Below are 21,886 nucleotides of genomic sequence, written 5' to 3' on the forward strand. Positions count from 1 at the left end.
TGTACTGGGATGCAGGAATCACACTGGGAGGCAGGTACTGGACCAGAGTGGGGGTACTGTACTGGGATAGTGTACTCATTCCATGATGCAGGTATTCATACTGGGTATTCACTGTGTGAGGAAGTGGGTACCAGTACAGGGACACAGGTGCCATACTGGGTTGTGAGTACCAGTATTAGGATGCAGGTGCCATGCCAGAACATGACTTCCAATACTGGGATTTATGTACCCATACTAAGATGCAGGTACCACACTAGGATGTTGATGCCAGTACCGGGATGTGGGTACCATACCGGGATGTGGGTACCATACCGGGATCCAGATACCATATTGGTTTTTACCGTATTGGGATGTGGGTACCAGTACCGGGATGCAGGTACTCATGCCGAGATGCACACAGCCATACAGGGATACAGGTTCCCGTGCCGGGATGCCCTCAGCTGTACCGGGATGCCGGTCCCCGCGCCGCGATTCAGGCACCATCCCAAGCTGCGAGCGCCCGGTGCCGGTCGCTCCTCGTGCCGTGTGCCGGTGCTGCCGGCGGGGCGGGCAGAGGCGGGTCCCGGTTCCCCGCGCGGCGGCGGCGGCGGGGGGGTTGCGGGGGGGGGGGGCGCTGCGCCGCGCGCTGCGGCGGGGGCGGCTCCGCTCGGCTCCGCTCCCGCCCCCGCCGCCGCCGTCTCCCCGCTGCCATCGGCGGCTCCCGGCGCCGCTGCTCGCCGCTCGCTCCCGGGCCCGCCGCAACGCGGGGCTGGCGGGGAGAGCCGCCCCCGCCGCCGCCCCCGCTGCCCGCGCCGCTCCCCTGCCCGGCTCGCCGGCCCCGGGCGCGGGGGAGCGGCGGAGCCCTCCGCCCGCCGAGTGCATGGACAGGAGCTCCCTGCTGCAGCTCATCCAGGAGCAGGTGAGGCCGCCGGGGGGCACCGGGCACGGGGCTGCCCTCGGGGGAGCCGCCGGGCATCGCTGCCGGAGAGAGATGCTCGCACGCACCGGGCTCGGCTGGCGCGGAGCTGGGCAGCGCTGCCCGCCCAGGGCGGCGACCGCGGCCGTGCCACCTCCTGCGAGCGTCCCTCGGTGCCCCCCGTCATCCCCCCCCGGGGACCCGCCCCCCCGTGCCGCCGAGAACGCGCAACTCGGCTCACTTGTGGCCTCTCCCTCCGCCAGCCCCGGACCGGATCCTGCTCGCTGCACCCTCAAGGACGAGGGGTGCTGGGCACCGAACCCCGGCGCCGACCGTGGGCTTTGGGTGCAGGATGGGGCCCCTCGGGTGCCATGGATCGGGCACCCGGGCAAGGCGGGGGTCTGCACCCACCCCCGTGACCTGATTGCGGGATCAGGCCGTGGAGCATCAGCGCTGCCTGGTGTGGGGCTGCTCTCGCCGCAGGATGGGGGCTCGAGGCGATACCACCCGCTGCCCCCGAGCCCCACAGCCCCTCTTGAGCTCTGCCGCCTCGTCCTTTCATCCCCACCCACCCAGGGTCCAGCTGGCGGCTCTCCCATGGTCATGAGGAAGGAATTTATTGGAGGTCAGGGAAATTACCTGTCCCCCCTCGCCCCCAGCTGGCTCCATGACCTTGGCTGAGTCCCCCAGCCCGGGAGCTGCGGTGCAGTCCCTCGTGTCACCCCACCCTCGGGCACTGGGGCTCCGCGTGTCCCTGAGTCGCCTGGGGACGAGCAGCATCTTTCCTGGGAGAGAGCAGGACTTGGGAGGGCCCAGCAAGGACCAGGGGGCTGGGGCTGGAGATCAGGCCCTCTCGGGGGATTGTAGGCGACCAGCAGAGTTGGGGTAGGGGGATATGCACCCCAAAAGCAGAGGGAGGTTTCCTGGCTGCTGCCGGGGCTCCTGAGGCCGGTGAGCTCAGCGTGTGCTGGTGTGGGGATGGCGTATGCCAGGTCTCAGCATGACACACACGTGGCACCTGTGGGGGACGTGTGTGGGGCAGAGGGGACAGGTGGCACCAGGGCGCCCCTGCATCCCGATGGCTGAGGCTGCTCCCATGGGCGGGGGGCTGGTACCTGCACCCCATATCCTACACCCTGCACCTCAGACCCCTCATCCCAGCCTGCATCCCATTCCGTGCGTCCCAACCCCACACCCTGCTCCGGGCAGCCAAACCCCTCTCGGGAAAGAAGCTGCAGCTGTTCCCTGTCAGGTCTGGAGGGACGGGGTGTCCACCAGGGCGTGGATATGACCCCATGCCCCCAGCACTCTCTTTCCTGTCCATTCCACGAGAACGAGGTTCCTCTTCTCCATTTATTCCCTGCAAAAGAAAGGAGTAAACCCAACACTATTTCAGGGTGATTGTGGGGTGCAGGACGCCAGCCACCCTGTGGTCCGCCCATTGGTGCCCCCTCCCAATCTCCATCCTTCTTGTGCCATCCTGGGGTCCTTGTCTCCATGAGCAGGACCACATCGGGTACCCCATGGTGCGGGGTACCCCATGGTGCGGGGTGCCCTGTGGTGTACTGTGCCTGGAGGACTCAGGGTGCCCAAGACACTCCGGGAGCCCTGGGAATGGCACAGGGTGCCCCGGCACAGGGTGCGGTGGATCCCAGAGCCCGGCGGCAAGGGCGGCGGGAGGAGCAGAGGGAGGAGGAGGAGGAGGAGGAGGAGGAGGAGGAGGAGGAGGAGGAGGAGGAGGAGGAGGGGGGAGTTGGTGCCAGGGCTGCGCGTGTGTTTAGCTTGGTGACTTCCTGGCTGGCAGGCTGCTGGCGGCGAGAAATAACTGAGTGGGAGAGTGTTGGCTGCGCCGCGGGGAGATGGGGACACGGGCACGGCACGAGGCACCCACACGGTGCAGGGTCCGGGGTGGGTGCAGCCTGTGGGGTCCCTCGCGTGGGCAGGGACTATGGTCATGGAGCAGGACGATACCACCAGGTTTGAGGCCACGGTGAGGGGCACCAGGTGGTCTCTCCAGCCGATCAGAGTCGCAGCCCTGGCATCCCAATAATGTCCCTGCTATGCCCCACAGCTCGACCCCGAAAACACCGGCTTCGTCGGAGTGGAGACATTCGCCAGCCTGGTCCACAGCCATGAGCTGCCCCTGGACCCCGCCAAGCTGGACATGCTGGTGGCCCTGGCACAGGGCAACGACGAGGGGCAGGTCTGCTATCAGGAGCTGGTAGACCTGGTCAGTGCCGGGGGGCTGGGGGAACAGGGGCGAGCGGCTGGGCGCCAGCCTGGGGTAGGCACTGGGCACCTGCCTGTGCCCCTGGGGAGGGGGGCAGACACCTGTGTCCCCCAGGGACATGGGATGCTGGTATGGCCTTGCGGTGGCTTATCCGGGCTGTGGCATGAGGGGGTGGCTGGGCAGGGGTGGCCACAAGCCCCGCGGCCCACGGCGGGCACGGGCTCTCCCCGCAGATCAGCAGCAAGCGCTCGAGCAGCTTCAAACGCGCCATTGCCAACGGTCAGCGGGCGCTGCCCCGCGACGTCCTCCTGGACGAGACCGGCCTCGGCTTCTACAAGCGCTTCGTCCGCTACGTGGCCTACGAGATCCTGCCCTGCGAGATGGACCGGCGCTGGTACTTCTACCAGCACCGCACCTGCCCGCCCCCCGTCTTCATGGCAGCTGTCACCCTCACCCAGGTAGAGGCTGAGCCCGGCTGACGTGTCCTGTGACCTTGGCAGGGCTCAGACTTGGGGTGGACAGGGCGGGTGATCCTGGTTCCGAGATGCGGGGCTCGGATCTAGGGTTAAGGGATGGATGACCCTGGTTGTGCTGTCCTGGTGTCCATGGTGAGGCTCAGGCCCAGGGCAGAGGGAATAGGTAACACCAGTTGTGATGTCCTGATGCCCCCTGGGGGCTCAGATCTGACATGAAGGGATGTGTGATCCTGGATGCGGCATCTTTGTGCCCATATGGAGGACTCAGACCTAGGGCAGTGGGAGTGGGTGACCCCAGTTCTGATGCCCTGATGCCCACAGGCGACTCAGATATGGAATGAAGGGACGGGTGGCCCCATTTGTGATGTCCTAGTGCCCTTGGGAGGCTCAGACCTGAGGTGAAGAGGTGTTCGTTATGTCCTCATGCCCATATGTAGGACCCAGACCAAGGGAAGAGAGATGGGTGACCCCAGTTCTGATGTCCCAGTGCCCATGGTGGGGCTCAGACCCAGGGTGGAGGGAATGGTGTCCCCGGATGATGTGATGTCCCGGTGCCCTTTGGGGGCTCAGGTCTGAGGTAAAGGGATGGGGGACACTGTTTGTGATGTCCTCCTGCTCATATGTGGGACTCAGACACAGGGCAGTGGGGATGGGTGACCCCAGCTGTGATGTCCTGGGGGCCATGGGGGTCTCAGACCTGGAATGAAGGAATACCTCTGCCCTGGGACAGAGCATCCAGATGGGGGGCATGTTTTGTCAGTGCTGGTGGGTGACAGCCATGGGGTTTGCCACAGATCATCGTGTTCCTCTGCTATGGGGCCCGGCTGAACAAGTGGGTGCTGCAGACCTACCACCCTGAGTACATGAAGAGCCCACTGGTTTACCACCCCGGGCACCGGGCACGCGCCTGGCGCTTCCTCACCTACATGTTCATGCACGTGGGGTAGGTCCTGTTAGGGGGACACCGGGGACACGCCGGGGGCTGCACAGGCTGAGCCCTTCCTGCCCCTCCCTGTGCCCGGGCAGGCTGGAGCAGCTGGGGTTCAACGCCCTCCTGCAGCTGATGATCGGGGTGCCCCTGGAGATGGTGCACGGCATCCTGCGCATCAGCTTCCTCTACCTGGCCGGGGTCCTGGCAGGTGGGTGCTCCCCTGGGGGCTGTCCCCGTCCGTCCCTATCTGTCCCCATCTGTCACCAGCACTGGGAAGGGCACGGGGAGGTGCCCTCCGAGTCTGATGGGGGTGAGGGGCTTTACTGGGTACCACACTGCAGCAACAGCATCACTTGGCTGGGGGCTGGGTGGCAATGCAGCCTGTAATTAATTAATGTGGACAGTAATTAATTAATGCTGTGGGAGCGAGACCCTGTGCTGAGCCCTGCCTGTCCCCCAGGCTCCCTGACCGTCTCCATCACGGACATGAGGGCCCCCCTGGTTGGGGGCTCAGGGGGGGTCTACGCCCTCTGCTCGGCCCACCTTGCCAACGTCGTCATGGTCAGCAGGGAAGGGGCACAAGGGCACGAGGGGGGGCAGCATCGGGTGGGGGTGCCACGGGGTGGAGGACACCGGAGGGGCGGGCAGCATGGTGTGTTGTTGAGGGGATGCCATGGGGTGTTAGTGGGGGTGGGTTGCACCGTAGGGAGGGCCAACATGGTGTGGTATTGGGTGGGGGACACCGTGGGGTGGCAATGTCAGCAGAAGCTGTTTGCAGGGTTGGAAGGGCAGTGGAACACTGGGGCAGGTGCCGTGGAGTGGGTGGCACTGTGGGGTGGGCAGCCTTGTGTGACATTGGGGGAGGAGCTGTGGGGTGGCATTAGGAGTAGGTGCCATCATAGGGTGGGCAGCCTCGTGTGACATTGATGGGAGGTTGTGCCATGGGGTGTGTGGCACCGTAGGCTGGCAGCATGGTGTGATGCTGTGGAGTGGCAACATGGGGTGGGCATCATCACAGAGGGGAGCACCTTGGGTGGCATCATGGGGTGGGTGTGGGTGGTGAGGAGCAGGGATCTGGGAGGGGCTCCGTGGGGCACAGTGGGGCTCTGGAACCAGCCTCTGCCCCTGTCCTGGGGCCACCCATCCGTCCATCCATCCATCCATCCATCCATCCATCCATCCATCCATCCATCCATCCATCCCTCCCTCCCTCCCTCCCTCCATCCATCCATCCATCCATCCATCCATCCATCCCTCCCTCCATCCATCCATCCATCCATCCCTCCCTCCATCCATCCATCCATCCATCCATCCATCCATCCATCCATCCATCCATCCATCCATCCATCCATCCATCCCTCCCTCCATCCATCCATCCATCCAATCCCTCCCTCCATCCATCCCTCCCTGCTCCCGCAGAACTGGGCCGGGATGCGCTGTCCCTACAAGCTGCTGCGGATGGTGCTGGCCCTGGTGTGCAGTGAGTACGCGCCCCCTGACCCCGCGGGCGGGAGGGGCGGCGGGGTGGGCTCAGCCCCTGCCGTGTCCCGCAGTGAGCTCCGAGGTGGGTCGCGCCGTGTGGCTCCGGTTCTCGCCGCCGCTGCCGGCCTCGGGCCCCCAGCCCAGCTTCATGGCACATCTGGCGGGGGCCATCGTGGGCATCAGCATGGGGCTGACCATCCTGCGCAGCTACGAGGAGAGCCTGCAGGACCAGTGCGGTTGGTGGGTGCTGTTGCTCTCCTACGGCACCTTCCTGCTCTTCGCCGTCTTCTGGAACATCTTCGCCTACGACCTGCTGGGGGCACAGATCCCGCCCCCGCCATAGCCCGCCGCCCCCCGTCCCAGCCCTTCGGCTGGTTTGTGTTCCAAGCCCGGTGGAGGGGTCGGGGGGTTCCCGCGCGTGACATTGGGACAGGCCACCCCCCGCCCGCCTGCCCCCTCGGTGCTACAGAACGCGCCGCCCCCACCCGGGCTGCGCCCCCCCAGAATGTACCCTGCCGACCCCCCCGCTGTCTCCCACCCCCAGAGGATGCTTCAGCCCTACCCTGGCATCGCCAACCACCCCCCCGGGGGGCCCGCGAGGCTCGGGATGTGCCCCCCGAGAAGGAGCCGAGCGTGGGGACCCCCGCTGGCTCCTGCGCCCCCTTTCCAGGGTAGGGGCCGACACTCGTTGGCCCCCGGGACCTGCACTTTCACACGAAGGACTGGTGCCAAAATAGGAGCGATTTATTTTTCTATGCCAAAATAAATATAAATAAAAGAAAGAGAGGAATAAAAACAGAAGGTACGGGGAGAGCCCGGCAGGAACCAGCTGAGAGCGGCACAACGTTCGGGCAGTGCCCTGGGCGGCGCAGCGCCCCCTCCCCGGCCCCGGCCCCCCACTTGGCTCGCCCGGGATAGGGGCGGGGGGGCCTCGCTCTGACACCCCCCACCCCCCACTCCCCACCCCGATCTTTTTGGAGTATAAATAAATATTTTGCACACTGCTGGGGGTGTGTCACTGCTGGGGGTGTGTCTCTGCTGGGGGCATTTCGGGGTGTCCCCCCATCGCGCAGTGCGGGGCCGGGGCTGCCCACGGGTGGGGGGCGTGGCGGGGGTCGCAGCCGGGCACGGCACTTACTGGAGCAGAAAACTCTGGGAGAAGTGGAGCGGCACCGGCCGAGCGCCCGGGGCTGGCAGCGCGAGGGCACGGCTGGCTGGGGGTGTCCGCAGCCCCACCCGCGGCATCCGAACTGCCCCCGACGGCCCCTGGGGCCCCCAACCCCCTGCACCCCCCGCGCCATCCAACCCACACCTTGCTGGGCCTCCCCCAGCCCCCCCCGCATGAACCCCCCACCCAGCCCCCCCTGCACGAATCCTCCCAATCCCCCCCAAATCCCCCTGCACCCCCAGCCCGCTCCATCCACCCCCATTCAACCCCATAACCCTCGGCCAGGCCACGCCCACGTGCAGATGACCACGCCCCATCTCCTTGGCCCCGCCCCCTCCCGGCCCCGCCCCTTTGCGCTCCGCCCTCCTCTTCCCGCCCATCACACCCGGCCCCGCCCATCACATTCATATTCTCGCCCCTCCCTCAGCCCCGCCCCTCCCTCGGCCCCGCCCCCGCGGCCCCGCCCCTCCCTCAGCCCCGCCCCTCCCTCAGCCCCGCCCTCAGCCCCGCCCCTCCCGCCGCGCATGCGCAGTGCAGCGCGGGGCCGCCGAGCGAGGAGCCGCGGCCGCCGGGCCGGGCCGGGCCGGGCCGCGCCATGAAGGGCAAGGAGGAGCGCGAGGGCGGCACGGCGGGGCCCGGGGCGGCGGGGCCGGGGCCGGGGGGCGCCAGCCCCGAGAAGAGCCACAGCGCGCAGGAGCACAAGGAGCAGGGGAACCGGCTCTTCGGCGGCCGCAAGTACCCCGAGGCCGCCGCCTGCTACGGCCGCGCCATCGTGAGTCCTGCCGGGACCGGCCCCGGCTCGGGAGCACCGGGGAGGGGACACAGGCACCCTCACCCCGCGGGCCTGGCCTGGGTATCCCCGCGGTGGGACCCCAAGGATGGGTCACTTCGCCCGGGATGGTCCCAGGATGGGACCCCTCGGGGACAGGACACACCAACCTCCCACTCGGGCCGGGCCTGGCCTGGATACCCCTGAGACGGACCCGGGCCTGGCCTCGATAACCCCAGGATGAGACGTCCCTTGGTCTGGACATCCTCCCGGTCCTGACCTGGCAGACCCCGGGACGGGACCCTCGGGGATGGGACACCTCCACCACGGGCCAGGCCGTGACACACCCAAGACAGGACCCCCTTCCCCAGCCTGAACACCTCCCCAGCTCTGGCCTCGATACCCCCGGGTATGGTCTGGACAACGTTTTTCTCCGGACACTGGCCCTTCCCGACCTAGATCCCCCTCGGCCTGGTTCCCCTTTGTGGGCGTGGACTAACCCTCTCCCTGGGCATGGACACCTCCCAGCCCAGCCTGTCTCCCCCCTTTGCTCCAAGCTGAACCCTCCTCCATCCACCCCCAGGACATCCCCACTCTGAGCCACTGCCCCATCACCAGGCTGTGCTGCGTAGGGCAGACCCCCCGGGGTGCTCCAGCCCCCCAGCCAGGGAGGCCTGTCCCCTCTGGGGGTAGGGACACAGGCTGCCCTATGGGGACCGGCCCAGCCTGCCCCCAGTCCGCGCTGGCACCTCCCCGTGGGGTGCATTGCTGTGTCACCGAGTCACCCGGCTGTCACTGCCATCCCCACGGCCCTGCCACCAGCGCGGCGGTGACATGGGGCTGTCCCCGCAGAACCGGAATCCCCTGGTGGCCGTGTACTACACCAACCGGGCCCTGTGCTACCTGAAGATGCAGCAGCACGACAAGGCACTGGCGGATTGCAAGCGAGCCCTGGAGCTGGACGGGCAGTCGGTGAAGGCCCATTTCTTCCTGGGCCAGTGCCAGCTGGAGATGGAGAACTACGACGAGGCCATTGCCAACCTGCAGAGGGGTGAGCGGGCACAGTGGCCCCTTCCTGCCACTGGGAAAGGGCCAGGGATGGCTCCAGGACCACCGGTGCCAGCTCTGATGTGGCCTCGCTGTCCCCAGCCTACAACCTGGCCAAGGAGCAGCGGCTGAACTTCGGGGATGACATTCCCAGTGCCCTGCGCATCGCCAAGAAGAAGCGCTGGAACAGCATCGAGGAGAAGCGGATCAACCAGGAGAACGAGCTGCACTCCCACCTCACCAGGCTGATCATGGCCGAGAAGGAGAGGTAATGGGGCATGGGGAACCTGTCAAGACTTTTTGAGTCCTACCGCGCTGTCACAGCTCTGTGTGAGGTGCCTCTGCCCTCCTGGAGGCACAGGCAGAGCCCCACAGCCAGGACAGCAGGGAGGAGAGTGCCAGAGTCCCTCCATCCTCCTGATCTGCTCTGCCCTAGGGAGCTGGCCGAGTGCCGGAAGAGCCAGCAGGAAGAAAACACGGACGAGAGCCGGAGCAGAGTTCAGCTGGCCACCATCGAGGCCAAACATGTGAGTAAGGGGGCTGGGGGCTTCCTCATCTCATCCCCAGGCTCTTCTGCAGCCAGGGAAGCTGCAGGGCTGTGGCTGTGCGGGAGAAAGCCAGGAGACCCCAGGACAGAGCACAGCTCCTCAGCCTTTATTCTTGTCCCAGCCTGGCCGTGGTGGCACCTGCTGGGCCTGTTCCTTCCTCAGGGAGCACAAGTGGCTTTTGGCCACATGTGGGTCTGGATGCTGCGACTAATCCCTGGTGAAAATAGCCCCACAAAGGAAGGTTATTTTAAAGCTGGATCACTCCTGCCAGCTTGAGCCAGGAGCTGCACAGGCCACTGAGGAGCTGCTGCAGCACCCATGGGTGGGAGGCCCTGGTGTTCTCCCTGGGGTAGCCCCATGTGTGCTGGGGCATCCTTGTCCTCAAGGGCTTTTCTTTCAGGACAAATACCTGGCAGACATGGACGAGCTCTTCTCCCAAGTGGATGAGAAGAGGAAGGTGAGTGTGCCCAAGCCTGTGCTCCTGTCTCTCCTCTGCTGTGTTCCCTGCTTCCCCCTCTGAGCCAGCACCACCTCCCAGCCCACCTTCCTGACCCAGCTGTGCCTCTCTTGGGCCAGAAGCGGGACATCCCTGACTACCTGTGTGGGAAGATCAGTTTTGAGCTGATGAGAGAGCCCTGCATCACTCCCAGTGGGATCACCTACGACAGGAAGGACATCGAGGAGCATCTCCAGGTACCACTGGGGCAGGGGGGTTTCCCAGGACCTTTCCTGCCTTCCTCTGCTGCCTGGGCAGGAAGGAAGCTCCCTGCCCAACTCTGAGCTCCAAAGACTCCTTGGGTTTGGTCCCAGTTACCTGCCCAGGCGGCTCCTTGCAGAACAGGTGCTGCCAGGCCCTGCCCAAAGGGGAGGCGGCTCTTGGCAGGGGTCCGGTGCCTTGACCTGCTCTCATCCTGCTGAGGGGCACCTTCAGAGGGGGGTCACTTTCCTTCTCCCCGGAGGCCTGGCTGCCGTGCCAGGTGCCAGGGCAGATGCCACAAGGCCCCTGTGCCCCAGGGCTGAGCCCGGGCACGTGGAGTAACCGGTTCCCATCCGCCTCCTCCCTGCAGCGTGTGGGTCATTTCGACCCAGTGACTCGGAGTCCCCTGACCCAGGACCAGCTGATCCCCAACCTGGCCATGAAGGAGGTGATCGATGCGTTCATCTCGGAGAACGGCTGGGTGGAGGATTACTGAGGGGCCTGGCTGGAGGATTGCTGAGGGCTGGGGGCAGCGCTGGCTCGCCCAGTGCCCTGGCACTGCCAGCTCTGCCCAGGCTGGCACCATGCCTTACTTGTTCCCTGGCTGCTCCCACTCTGCTCTGGCTGCCCCAGACCCAGTGTGGGGTTAGGGCACGTCACCAATCTCCCCTTCCCCAGGAGCTGCAGTAGTGGGTGGGAACCATGGTTCCTGGGCTCCCCTCTCCAGCTCCAAGACCTGCCTGGGTGTTGGGAGAAGGCTGCTGTGGCAGCAGTGGCCTCATCATCATCTCCACAGCCCACAGAGCAGGCTCTCCTTTGGCCAGGGCAGCTGGCAGTCCCCAAAGAGTGTCCTGCTCCAGGGAGTGCCACAGGGAGCTCAACTGGGATGAGCACCTGCAGCCTGGTCCCTCCCTGTGTACATAGTTGTTTCATCCTCCTCCCTCCTCCTGCCTGGCCAGGGCTGGGTCCTCTTCCCTGTAAATAGCACTTGCCGGGGTGGGAGACCAACTCACCCTCTGGCTTTTTCCGGGAAACAACAGCCCCAGGGCTGGAAGGGGCTGGCTCCTGCCTCCCCCTGCCTGCCATGACTACTTGGGTTAAAGTTCTTATTCCTTTAATGAAATCCCTTAAAACACCACAAAAAAACTCCCAAAAAACAAAAAAACAAAAAATCTGCATCCAGCTGAGGTTCCAGCGTTTAGGCCAGTCCACAGCCTGCCTGGCTTTTTGAGCACCCTCTGGAAGTTTGCCAATGACCATTAAAAAAAATTCAAAAAAAAAGCAGCAATAAATGTGGAAAGGGAGCTGGAGTGGTTCACAGCAGTGATTTCTGGGGATCCCCTGGTTTTGGAGCCAGTGCCACCTCACAGGGAGGGAGGATGTAGCAACACACAATGAGCTACAGTAGAACAATTTTAATCCAAGAGGGAGGGAAAAGACCAGTAAAAACCAGAAGTTTCTGACAGTTGGTCCCAATAGCAGTTGTCTTTCCCTGAGGGTGGCAGGAGTCTCTGCCGTGTCCGGGATGATGGTGACAACGTCCTTGTCCTTCTTGGCTCTACCCCAGGAAGGTGGAGATGAAGACACTGGTGTCCAGGTTGAGTGTTGCGTGCCACCAGCGGTCTGGGAAGTACAGGACCTGTGGGAGGGCACACGGGGGTCCCGGCTGGGCTGTGGGGGTGTCCCCCCCACCTCCTGCGGGCTCCGGGTGCCAGACTCACCTCCCCGGGGCGCAGGGTGCACTCAAGCGGGCGCTGGCCCGAGGGCAGGGTGGGGTAGGTGTGCTGGAGCCACGCCAGCGTCGTCTCGTTGGGGTGGAAGTGGGGGGTTTTATCCGGGGGGTACAGGAACCAGCGCTGAAAAATACCACGGGGACACCGCCCCCCCATTTCCCCTCCAGCCCCTCGGGCTCAGCCCCAGCAGGGTTTCCTCGTGTTCAGGGACACCCGGGAGGGGCTTGTTCCTGTCCCTCCCCCCTCTCCAAAATCTCTCCCTCAGGGCTCAATTCTCACCTTCCTGCCAAAAATCACCTCGGAGAAACCGGGGCCGTGCCAGTGGAAGGGAACCCCGGAGCCTGAGCCTGCGGTGGGAAGAGCAGGTTGGCGCTGGGGAGACCCCTGATCCCCCCCGCCAGTGGCAGCTCGATCCCACCTGCGATCCCAAAGCTGTAGGCAGGGCTGGTGCCCGGGATGCGGAAGGGAGGGGGCACGTAGTGCTGGAACAGGGGGCCCCACTCGGTGAAGTTGTTGTCCCCGAAGAAGTAGAGGGTGTCTGGGGGGACACGGGAGGCTGAGTCCGGTGAGGACCGGGGAGCCTCGGGGGCGGGGCGGCTCTACCCACCACTGCCCAGCCGGGCCGGGTCCTGCGGCTGCAGAAGCCGCTCCACGTACTCCTGGAACGGCACATCCACTGCGGGAACAGGCGCGGTGAGCGGGGGCAGCGGCAGGGCCGGGGCGGGCGCGGCCCCCGGGCTCACCTTTGCGGTACGAGTAGGTGTTGGCCGTGCTGAGCCGCACCAGGAGCGGCCCGAAGGCCGCCAGCAGCTTCTCCCGGGAGCACAGGGCGCGAAAAGCCTGGGCATGGAGCACAGGGCCGGGGTGGTGCCGCCGCTCCCGGGCACCGCGGGCCCGTCACCGCCCCGGCCGCTCCCGCACTCACCGAGTTGTCCGTGACCCCGTCCAGGATCACCGGCCGGGAGAAGGCGAACCTGGGGAGCGTCCAGCGGGGTCCAGCGGGAGCACCGGCCCCGGCCCCGACTCATCCGTGGGGCACCGGCCCCGGCTTCACCCCCGCGTTCTCGCCCCTCCAAGCCCCCAGACCCTCCCGGTTATCCCGCCCCGGCCCCCCGTACCGCTGCAGGAACAGGGAGTGGGTGAGGGAGGCGCCGACCCGCTCCACGGTGCACCGCTCCTCCTCCGGCACCGAGCCCGCCAGCCTGCAACGGGAGGCTCCGCTCGGCCCCGGCCCCGGCCCCGCGCCCGGCCCCGGCCCCGGCCCCCCTGGCTCACCATCCGCCGCCCGGGCCGGTGCCGCGGGCGGGCCGTGCCCAGCGCAGCAGCAGCAGCGGCAGCAGCAGCCGCGCCGCCATCGGCACCGGGACTACGACCCCCGGCATGCACCGCGCGCACGCCCTACGGGGCCCGCTGGGGGCCAGGCCTTAAAGTGGCAACATAGCGGTGGGCCATCTCCCGCCTTAAAGGGGCCTCTCGGCATAGAGGGAGCACCACCACAGTGGGGGGCCCAGCCCAGCCCCCGGGGCAGCGACCCCCGGCCCCAAGTGGGGTCCAGCCCCACCCTCGGGGCCGCCGCATCCAAAGACAACAGTCATGGCTTGGTTCAGCTGTTGGTTTGTTTTAATTCAGTACAAAATGGCCGGGTGGGGGGGACACCCCGAGCCCTTATTTACACAAATAAATAGAGGGAGGGAGGCGCGCGGGGTACCAGGCAGGAGCCTTGTCCGCCCCTTGCCCCATCTGGCTGCTGCCCCCCTCGGGCTCAGGTGTACTCGCAGAGGTGGCCGCAGCCCGCGGGGCAGTGGGAGCTGGTCTCCAGCCACTTCATGATGTGCTGGAGGTGGCCGCCGTGGCTGCAGCCCTGGCACCACACAAAGAGCCCCTTCACCACGTGGTGACACACGGCACACATGCTGGCACACTGCCGACACCTGCCCGGAGAGAAACCGGTGAGCGTGGGCAGGGAGAGCCCTCAGCAGGCACCACGGGGGAACACGGGCCCCCAGCCCACCCTCCTGCCCCTGCAGTCCCTCTGGGACCCCCTTTGCTGAGCTGTCCCCAGCTGTGTGCCCTCACCTGTCGCAGATCCAGCCCCTGTTGCTCATGGGCCGCTTGCAGTTGCTGCAGTTGACGTGCAGGGTGGTGGAAGCCTGGTTGAGGCAGTTGATGGCACGGCATGTGCTCAGCTTGATCACCTCATTGGAGATGTTCCAGAGCTGGAAGCGCTGCAGCAGGTCGATGTAGGACGTGTACCAGTGCTCCTGGGGATGGCCAGAGACAGCTGAGCCCTGACATCCACCCTGAGACCCTCTCAGGATCCCAGCCCTGCCTCCAAAAGGCAAGAGCCATGCTTGAATCACAGCCCCAGGCAGCTTCAGGCTTAGGGTAGAGTGGCTGGAAAATGCCCAGTGGAAAAGGACTTGGGGGTCAACAGTGGCTGAACATGAGCCAGGTGTGCCCAGACAGGCAGGAAAGCCAATGGCACCTGGACTGCACCAGCACTGATGTGCCCAGGGCAGCGATTTCCCCCTGTGCTGGCACTGCTGAGGCACCTCCAGTCCTGGGGACACTTCTGGGCCCCTCATGACAAGAAAGACATGGAAAGGCTGTAGCTGGGAAGGGGCTGGAGCAGCAGGAGCAGCTGAGGGAGCGGCGGGGGCTCAGCCTGGAGAAAAGGAGGCACAGGGGGGACTTTCTTGCTCTCTGCAACTCCCTGCCAGGAGGGGGGAGCCCGGGGGGGTGGTGGGCTGGGAACAAGGACAGGAGGAGAGGGGAGGGCCTCAGGCTGTTCCAGGGCAGGTTTGGGTTAGATATTGGGAAAACTTCTTCACTATAAGGGTGGCCAGGCCCTGGTACAGGGCAGTGATGGAGTCACTCTCTCTGGAGGGATTTAAAAGCCATGTGGATGTGGTGCTTGGGGACATGGGTTAGTGGTGGCCTTGGCAGCACTGAGGGAATGAATAGGTTTGATGATTTTGGACGGCTTTTCCAGCCTAAAGGATTCCATGATTCTATGATCCCTGTGGTGGGAGAACAGCTCTGCAATACTGGGGAACAGCATCCTTCCCCAAATCAACAGGCCAGGCCATTTCCCCACCCTGGCCTTGCAGACACCACCTCAAGTCCTTGCCAGCACTGGAGGCAGGGCAGGTACTCAAGGTCCTGGATCTGCTTTCCCCAGTGAGAGACCTGGCAGGGGCTTGGGGAGAGGGGAGGTGCCCAGAGCCCAGGTGGGATCCCACTGCATTGGGATACACCCCCTGTAGGTCCCAGCAGGGTGTTGGGGTACACCTTCTTGTGGGTCCCAGCAGGGTGTTGGGGTACACCTTCTTGTGGGTCCCAGCAGGGTGTTGGGGTACACCCCCTGTAGGTCCCAGCAGGGTGTTGGGGTACACCTTCTTGTGGGTCCCAGCAGGGTGTTGGGGTACACCTTCTGTGGGTCCCAGCAGGGTGTTGGGGTACACCTCCTGTGGGTCCCAGCAGGGTGTTGGGGTACACCCCCTGTGGGTCCCAGCAGTGTCCCCCCCACACCGTGGGGTCCCACCTGTGTCTGCTCGTCGATCTCCTTGCGGATGCGCTCCCCCAGCACGATGAGCACGGACACGGCTGTCTGCACATCGCCCTGCTCGGCGTAGAAGAGCAGCGTGTCCCGCACGATGGGGCTGAAGAAGTCGGAGGGCAGACGGTTCTCATAGAGCGAGTGGGAGATGGAGATGAGGGAGAAGGACTCCACGGGGGTCAGCGACACCGTCTCAGCCTCATTGCCGCTGACGTGAGGGGAGTCAGCCTTGTCCTGCAGGTGGTCCAAGGCTGAGGGGTTGTCCACAATTTCGTGGCGCAGGGGGAAGGCTTCCTGGGGAAGGCTGTATTCCTGCTCTTCAGCTGCAAGGAGATAGTAGGAATGAGTAGGGAAGGCCAGAAGAAAATCCAGCTGCATGTTTGGGACAGGCAGCACCTCCCAGCACCAGCCATGCCCTCACCATGGGGGTTCTCATGGTCCATCATGTACAGGTCATCCTCATCTGCCTCCACATCTCCCAGCAGGTAATCCGCAGGGACATCGCTGCCCTCCGTCTCCTCATTGTCTGCATGCCCAGTGAGAGAGAAATCAGCTCATCACATGGTTGGATCCACCTCCCTGTATCCTGCCCCAGCGTGCCAGGCTGTGCCCGAGCCAGACAGCTCAGATTCCCATCTGGTCACATTCCTGGCACCCACAGCCACCACTGACACTGTCATCCCACATCACAGGAGTAAACTGTCCTCCTGCAGCTCCCTGATGCTTGGTGTCCTTCACCTGGGGCTGGAGCAGGTCCAGACACCCCAATTTACAGGATAAATGCACCAGTTCATGCCACATCTACAGCGAAGGAGGGAAGAGCTGTAGGAGTGGGACTGTTCTCCCCACAGGAATGTTACCCTCGTTGTTGATCAGGGTGGAGGAGGAGTCCATGAGGATGTTTTCCGTGCGGCTTTCTCCTTTGCTGCGGTCCAGTCTGGACTCGCTGCCCAGCCCAGAGGGGATGTCCTTCAAGTTAAAGCTGGGGAAAAAAGCCAAATTTAGTAGTCACAGAGGTTTAAAGCTTCCATTCCAGCCAGCAAACAGCCTGGACAGAGGTCTCCACTTGCAGTTAGAATGGTGAAACCCAAGATACAGTGATTTCCCTGAGAGAGCAGCAGTCACCCATCCCCATGGTGTGACTTGAAAACAAAGACATGTTGCAGTTGTGATCACAACCCTTCCTCCAAGCCTGGTGTCACTGCACATGCACTGCAAAGGTCTTCCTGAAGCATTTCAGAGCTGAGCAGACCCTCAGCTTCATCTCCTTCCACTTGGAGGCAGGTGAACAGGAGCTGTCTCACTTCAAGGCTGTTTGTTATGCATCATCATGCTCAGCTTTCACCAATGGAAAAGGGAAGGGATGTGGTTGGAGCAGAGCCCAGCAGTGTTTCAGTCAGTGGCAGAGTGACCCAGCTGGAGGCAGAGCTTGCTCAAGGACAGTGCTTTTTTTCTTTTGATGTTATTTGAGGATCTGTCACTCACTGTGGGAACCTGGCCCTGCGAGGTCTGACAGATAATGTGGAGTCCTCACCTTTCACGTTTATGTCATTGAGAAGAGGAAAAACAAGTTTTCCTGCTCCATCAGCCCTGCTCCTGCCCCATGACTGGGACAGACTGGATGTCAGGAAGAAATTCTTCCTTGTGAGGGTGGGCAGGCCCTGGCAGAGGTTGCCCAGAGAAGCTGTGGCTGCCCCATCCCTGGAAGTGTCTAAGGCCAGGTTGGACGGGGCTTGGCACAGCCTGGGATAGTGGAAGGTGTCCCTGTCCATGGCAGTGGGTGGAACGAGATGAGCCTTAAGGTTGAAACCAAACCAGTCTGTGATTCCATTATAAGAATCTATCACTCCATCCCAGCCAAGGAGTTGTCTCCACTCTCCCACTCACAGAGCTGCCCCAGCCATGACATCCCTCACTGCAGCTCCAACACTCTGTACCTGTTCATGAGCGGGAGGGCAGTGCTGCCTTTCCCCATGCTGTGGTTGAGGTTGGCAGAGGACACCGTGCCGAGGCTGGAATAGATAATCCGCAGCATCGTCCACGTTTGGGCCACCTGCGTGGGAAACACCAACTGGAGACCTTGCCAGGCTCCAAGCCGGGTCCTGTGCCTGCACTCCCTGCCCCACAGCTCACCTGGTTGCGGTCCAGGCCCTTGGCCACCTTGGCGTTGTGGTCGCAGAGCTCGGCCAGCGGCCGGCCGGCCAGCACGTACTGCCTGGCCGTGTGCACGAACCAGTCCATGCTGCCGCTCTCCACGTCCGTCTCGAACACGCTGAGGGCGCTGGAGGATGAGATGTACTCGAACTGCTCCGTGGGGTCCAGCTTGCGCTTGAAGAAGATGGGGTGCCGCCGGTCCCCGATGTAGGGCTTGCGGTTGGAGTCGGAGGAGATGAGGCTCTCCTTGGCGGCGAAGGCCAGGTCTCCATAGAGGCTGTAGCACAGCCCTTCGGGGTTGGCCCGGTCGATGGGCTGGCTGGCATCCTTGAAGATGTGCTGGTAAAGGGTGCTGTCCTTGGAGCCCGACAGGAGGAAATAGGGGTCGTGGAGGTGCCGCCACACGATGCCTGTGGTGACGTCCTTGTGCTCCTCGAACATGGCGGAGGGGATGAAGGGGCGCCGCACGTCCCACACGTAGATGTTGTGGTCCACCATCATGGAGCAGGTGGCAATGTGGTGCTTGCACTCGGGGCGCCACTTCACCCGTGCAACCGAGGCGATGGTCTGCACGCAGTAAATCTCCTTGGCCCGCGTTGTGTTCATGTCCCACACCTTCACCATCTTGTCCCGGCCACCCGTGGCCAGCCAGCCCCTGGGAGAATGGTGCAGGAAAATGGGGAGATGCCAGTGTGGGTCTGTGCCCCTTCACCTCTCCCATCCTGGCACAGAAACACTCACAGCACAAATGTGTCACGGCAATCACATCCTCCTGCGTGCTCCCCTGAGGCCTCTGCTCTCCAACAACCACGTCAGGCAACATCCTCCTTCCCGCCCCCACTGAAGGCCCTGCACCTTTAGAGCCACACTCCCAGTCAGATCAGTTCCCTCCACCTCTGGTTTCTGCTCACCAGGCATAGCAGAGAGGAAAAAGGCCACTTTGAACCTATTTCAGTGCCTCTCTAAGCTCATGAGCAGTTGCAGCCCTGCCTGGCAGAGAGTGAAGGGACTTGCACACCACAACAGCTGCTTCCCAACCACACCCCAGGAAAGGCAGGAGGGAAATGTGAGAAAATACAGGTGAGACATGCCCCAGAATATACACCCTCAGTGCACCTTGGTTACCCTGCTTGCTATACCTGACCATTAGCAATCCAGTGCCTCTAAATTCCCTATTTTGTCAAAACCAAACCTAAACCCCCCCAACATGGCTTCAAATCCTCAAACCAATAACTGCTTCTGTCTTCCAGCAATGTCCTAGCCCCTGACACAGTGACCAAGATATCAGAGACCCTTCTTTTTCCCCTGAAAGTTCCCAGACGCATTTTTAGGGCCTCCCTTGTGCCTGCAAGGCCAGGTGGCTGCCAGGGCCCGGCCCACACCCACCTGTCCTCCGGGTGCCAGTCACAGCAGAACACGGGCCCGTTGTGGGCTGTGAACATCCTCTCGTAGCGGTCGGGCCGCCGGATGTCCCACAGCTGCACGTTCCCGTTCTCGAAGGTGGCGGCAAAGGTGAAATAGTCCCGGATGCTGAACTGCACGTCACGCACGCTCTCCGACTGGCCTGAGGGCACAAAAGTCAAGATCCAGTGGGACAGAGCTCCAGCCGAGCTAAAAACCCCACTGGAAGAGCCATGGGGGTCCCTGGTTCGGAGAGAAGCAGGAGCAGGGAGTGATGTGACCATCTCCCATCTCCAGCCCCAGCCCCAGCCCACTGCTGAGGGACAAAAATGCACCAAAATGCCTCTCAGCTCCCTCCCTCCTTGTTTAGGGCATCACACCTGAGCAAACCTTCCTCCTGAGCGCAGGAAAGGGCTAAGCCTCAGTCCCTCCTGAGAGAAAGAGGACAAGCGAGGAAAGGACAAAGCCCCCAACCCCCTTCCCCCCCAGGGCAAGGGGACAAGAATGGAAAGGACAAAGCCCTCAACCCCCTTCCCCCCCCAGCGGAAGGGGACAAGAAGGGAAAGGACAAAGCCCCCAACCTCTGGCCCCCCCAAGGCAAGGGGACAAGAATGGAAAGGACAAAGCCCTCAACCCCCTTCCCCCCCAGGGCAAGGGGACAAGCAGGGAAAGGACAAAGCCCCCAACCTCTGCCCCCCCCAGGGCAAGGGGACAAGAAGGGAAAGGACAAAGCCCCCAACCCCCTTCCCCCCCAGGGCAAGGGGACAAGCAGGGAAAGGACAAAGCCCCCAACCCCCTTCCCCCCCAGGGCAAGGGGACAAGCAGGGAAAGGACAAAGCCCCCAACCTCTGCCCCCCCCAGGGCAAGGGGCAGCCCAGAGCCACGCCCGTACCAGAGAAGGTGCTGACAGAGTCCTTCTTGCGCAGGTCGAAGCACTTCATGTACCCGTCCTGGGAGCCACTGAGCAGCATGTACACCTCGGTGGGGTGGAAGCACACCTTGTTCACAGTGCGCTTGTGCTCCGTGAACAGCTGGTCCTGCTTGTTGCGGGACGGCTTGCCCAGGTTCCAGGTGACCACCACGCCGTTGGTGGCGGCCGTGGCCAGCAGGTTCTCATCCATCTGGTGCCACACCACGTCGGCACAGCTGAAGTTTAGGGAGGGTTTGCGGCCAACACGCAGGTTCAGCTTCTCCACGAACTGCTCCTCCTCGATGGAGTAGATCTTGAAGATGTTGCGTCCGGCCACCACCACCTGGGCGGCGTCGCGGCACACGCTGATGGCGTTGGCAGGGGCATCCAGGTGGCAGAACATGGTGCGGCCCGTCAGGGTGTTGCCCCCCAGGGCTGTGGTGACCCTGGCCATCTTCTCCATGGCTGTCCTCGGGGCGCTGTCCCCTCTCCAGGAGCAGGCTCGCAGACTCGTGTCCCCACAGGGCTCATGCACACTCAGGCGGCCCTGCTCGCCCTCAGCCAGAGCTGGGCAGGGCCAGGCTGGGCTCCCGCAGCTCCCTCTGGGCCCAGGGGGCTCCCGCCGCCCCTCTGTGTGGCTGCATCAAGGGGCTTGGGGCTGGGAGGCCACTGAGCTGCCGGGTGCGGGAAGCACAGCTGGGCCCTCCTCCTGATGTGACTCCCTCCCCGGGAGTTCCTGAAAACCTTTTCTGGGTTCCTTCTTCCCTCTGAGATGTTTCCCTGGCCAGGGCAGCTGCTGCTGACGGGTCAGGCTGACTGTGCTGTGGGCCCAGGTGAGCAGTGCTGGCAACACAAGGTGGGGTGAAATGAGGCCACCTGCACCTGCACGGGGCACTGCCTGAGCCTCAAAGCCTGCAGAAACCAGGGGCTTCACGCTCTTTCTCTTGCAAAGGGGGCCCACCAGCTACTCTGAGGGGGTGCCCTGAGGCCAGAGAGGCTGCCTGGGGGGGTCACAGGGTCCCCCAGAGCCAGGCTGAGCTCCTGCCATGGTACTGCCATCTCCAGCCTTTCTGCCCTTCCCTCAGATCCCTCATACCCCACACTGTTAACTTGTCAGGGCCCCTCCCCAGCCCTCCGAGCCCCCTTAGGTCCCCCTCCCACCTCTGAGGCTGCTCAGAGTCCCCCAGCCCGTCATATCCCACATTCCCACCGCCTCAGGCCCGTTTCCTGACTCAGAGCCCCCTCAGCTCCCTCAGGGCCCCTTCGCACTCCTCAGGACCCCTCACAGGCCCCTCGCACCCCAAGGATTCTACTGCCACCCGGCCCCGGACTGGCCCCGTGCAAGGCCCCAGTACCCGGTGCCGATCTTGGTGTCGGTGTCGGTGCCGGTGCCGCTCCCCGCCCTCAGCCCGGGCCGCGCAGGCCCCGCCGTGGAACTGCCGCCAGGCCCCGCCCCTCGCCGTGCCCCGCCCCTTCCTGCCCCGCCCCCTCAGCCAGACCACGCCCCCTCCGGGCGCGCCCGCCCTGCACAGACCACGCCCCTTCCACTGTCCCAGGCCACGCCCCTTTTCGCCCCGAGGCCTCGGGCCCCGCCCCTCCGTGTGCCCCGCCCACCGCAAGCACCGCCCTTCGCTCAGGCCCCGCCCCTGCTCGCAAAGGGGCGCGCTGGGTCAGCGGGAAATGGGGAACGGGGAGTGCGGGAGGAATTGGGGATTAGGGAGGTGTTAGGAGGTACCGGGTGTATTGAGGGGTACGGGAGATATTGGGCATTACGCAGGGTATTGAGGGGTACGGGGGTATTGGGAGGTACGGGAGTTTTTGGGGGGTATTGGGCGGTACGGGAGGTATTGGGGGGTAAAGGGGGACATTGGGGGTATGGGAGGTAT

General features: G+C 63.9%; 4 protein-coding genes across 7 annotated transcripts; 2 read left to right on the forward strand and 2 right to left on the reverse strand.

Moving 5' to 3' along the window:
- Positions 1-679: 679 nt before the first annotated feature.
- RHBDL1 (rhomboid like 1) lies at positions 680-7,008 on the forward strand. 2 transcript variants are annotated; one of them, XM_071571111.1, is made up of 8 exons: positions 680-898; positions 2,967-3,125; positions 3,359-3,583; positions 4,396-4,544; positions 4,628-4,740; positions 4,993-5,093; positions 5,952-6,012; positions 6,086-6,454. In XM_071571111.1, exons 1-8 carry the CDS (start codon positions 860-862, stop codon positions 6,355-6,357), a joined length of 1,119 nt encoding a protein of 372 aa, XP_071427212.1. In that variant the 5' UTR covers positions 680-859; the 3' UTR covers positions 6,358-6,454. The 2 variants fall into 2 exon arrangements, with proteins under 2 accessions (XP_071427212.1, XP_071427211.1); XM_071571110.1 differs by having other exon boundaries at positions 5,952-7,008.
- A 689-nt stretch (positions 7,009-7,697) lies between these two features.
- Positions 7,698-11,708, forward strand: STUB1 (STIP1 homology and U-box containing protein 1). Its single transcript, XM_071571266.1, has 7 exons — positions 7,698-7,954; positions 8,804-9,002; positions 9,101-9,266; positions 9,435-9,525; positions 9,947-10,003; positions 10,123-10,239; positions 10,614-11,708. Exons 1-7 carry the CDS (start codon positions 7,778-7,780, stop codon positions 10,737-10,739), a joined length of 933 nt encoding a protein of 310 aa, XP_071427367.1. The 5' UTR covers positions 7,698-7,777; the 3' UTR covers positions 10,740-11,708.
- Positions 11,644-13,370, reverse strand: JMJD8 (jumonji domain containing 8). The gene is made up of 9 exons (XM_071571267.1): positions 13,252-13,370; positions 13,095-13,178; positions 12,902-12,950; positions 12,720-12,816; positions 12,584-12,652; positions 12,395-12,514; positions 12,256-12,323; positions 11,965-12,099; positions 11,644-11,882 (listed from the first exon to the last, which is right to left on the reverse strand). Exons 1-9 carry the CDS (start codon positions 13,356-13,358, stop codon positions 11,802-11,804), a joined length of 810 nt encoding a protein of 269 aa, XP_071427368.1. The 5' UTR covers positions 13,359-13,370; the 3' UTR covers positions 11,644-11,801.
- Positions 13,371-13,583: 213 nt separating this feature from the next.
- On the reverse strand, positions 13,584-21,438 carry WDR24 (WD repeat domain 24). Of its 3 annotated transcripts, none has more exons than XM_071571359.1 (10): positions 21,356-21,438; positions 19,983-20,843; positions 19,076-19,253; positions 17,669-18,344; positions 17,473-17,588; positions 16,396-16,517; positions 15,957-16,061; positions 15,521-15,858; positions 14,053-14,237; positions 13,584-13,907 (listed from the first exon to the last, which is right to left on the reverse strand). In XM_071571359.1, the coding sequence occupies exons 2-10, from the start codon at positions 20,461-20,463 to the stop codon at positions 13,739-13,741; spliced, it is 2,370 nt and encodes a 789-aa protein (XP_071427460.1). In that variant the 5' UTR covers positions 20,464-20,843; positions 21,356-21,438; the 3' UTR covers positions 13,584-13,738. The 3 variants fall into 3 exon arrangements, with proteins under 3 accessions (XP_071427460.1, XP_071427461.1, XP_071427459.1); XM_071571360.1 differs by having other exon boundaries at positions 21,300-21,427; XM_071571358.1 differs by having other exon boundaries at positions 19,983-21,427.
- Positions 21,439-21,886: the final 448 nt, after the last annotated feature.

Source organism: Pithys albifrons, chromosome 16 (genome assembly GCF_047495875.1).
Source record: "Pithys albifrons albifrons isolate INPA30051 chromosome 16, PitAlb_v1, whole genome shotgun sequence".
NCBI classification, from domain to species: Eukaryota; Metazoa; Chordata; class Aves; order Passeriformes; family Thamnophilidae; genus Pithys; species Pithys albifrons.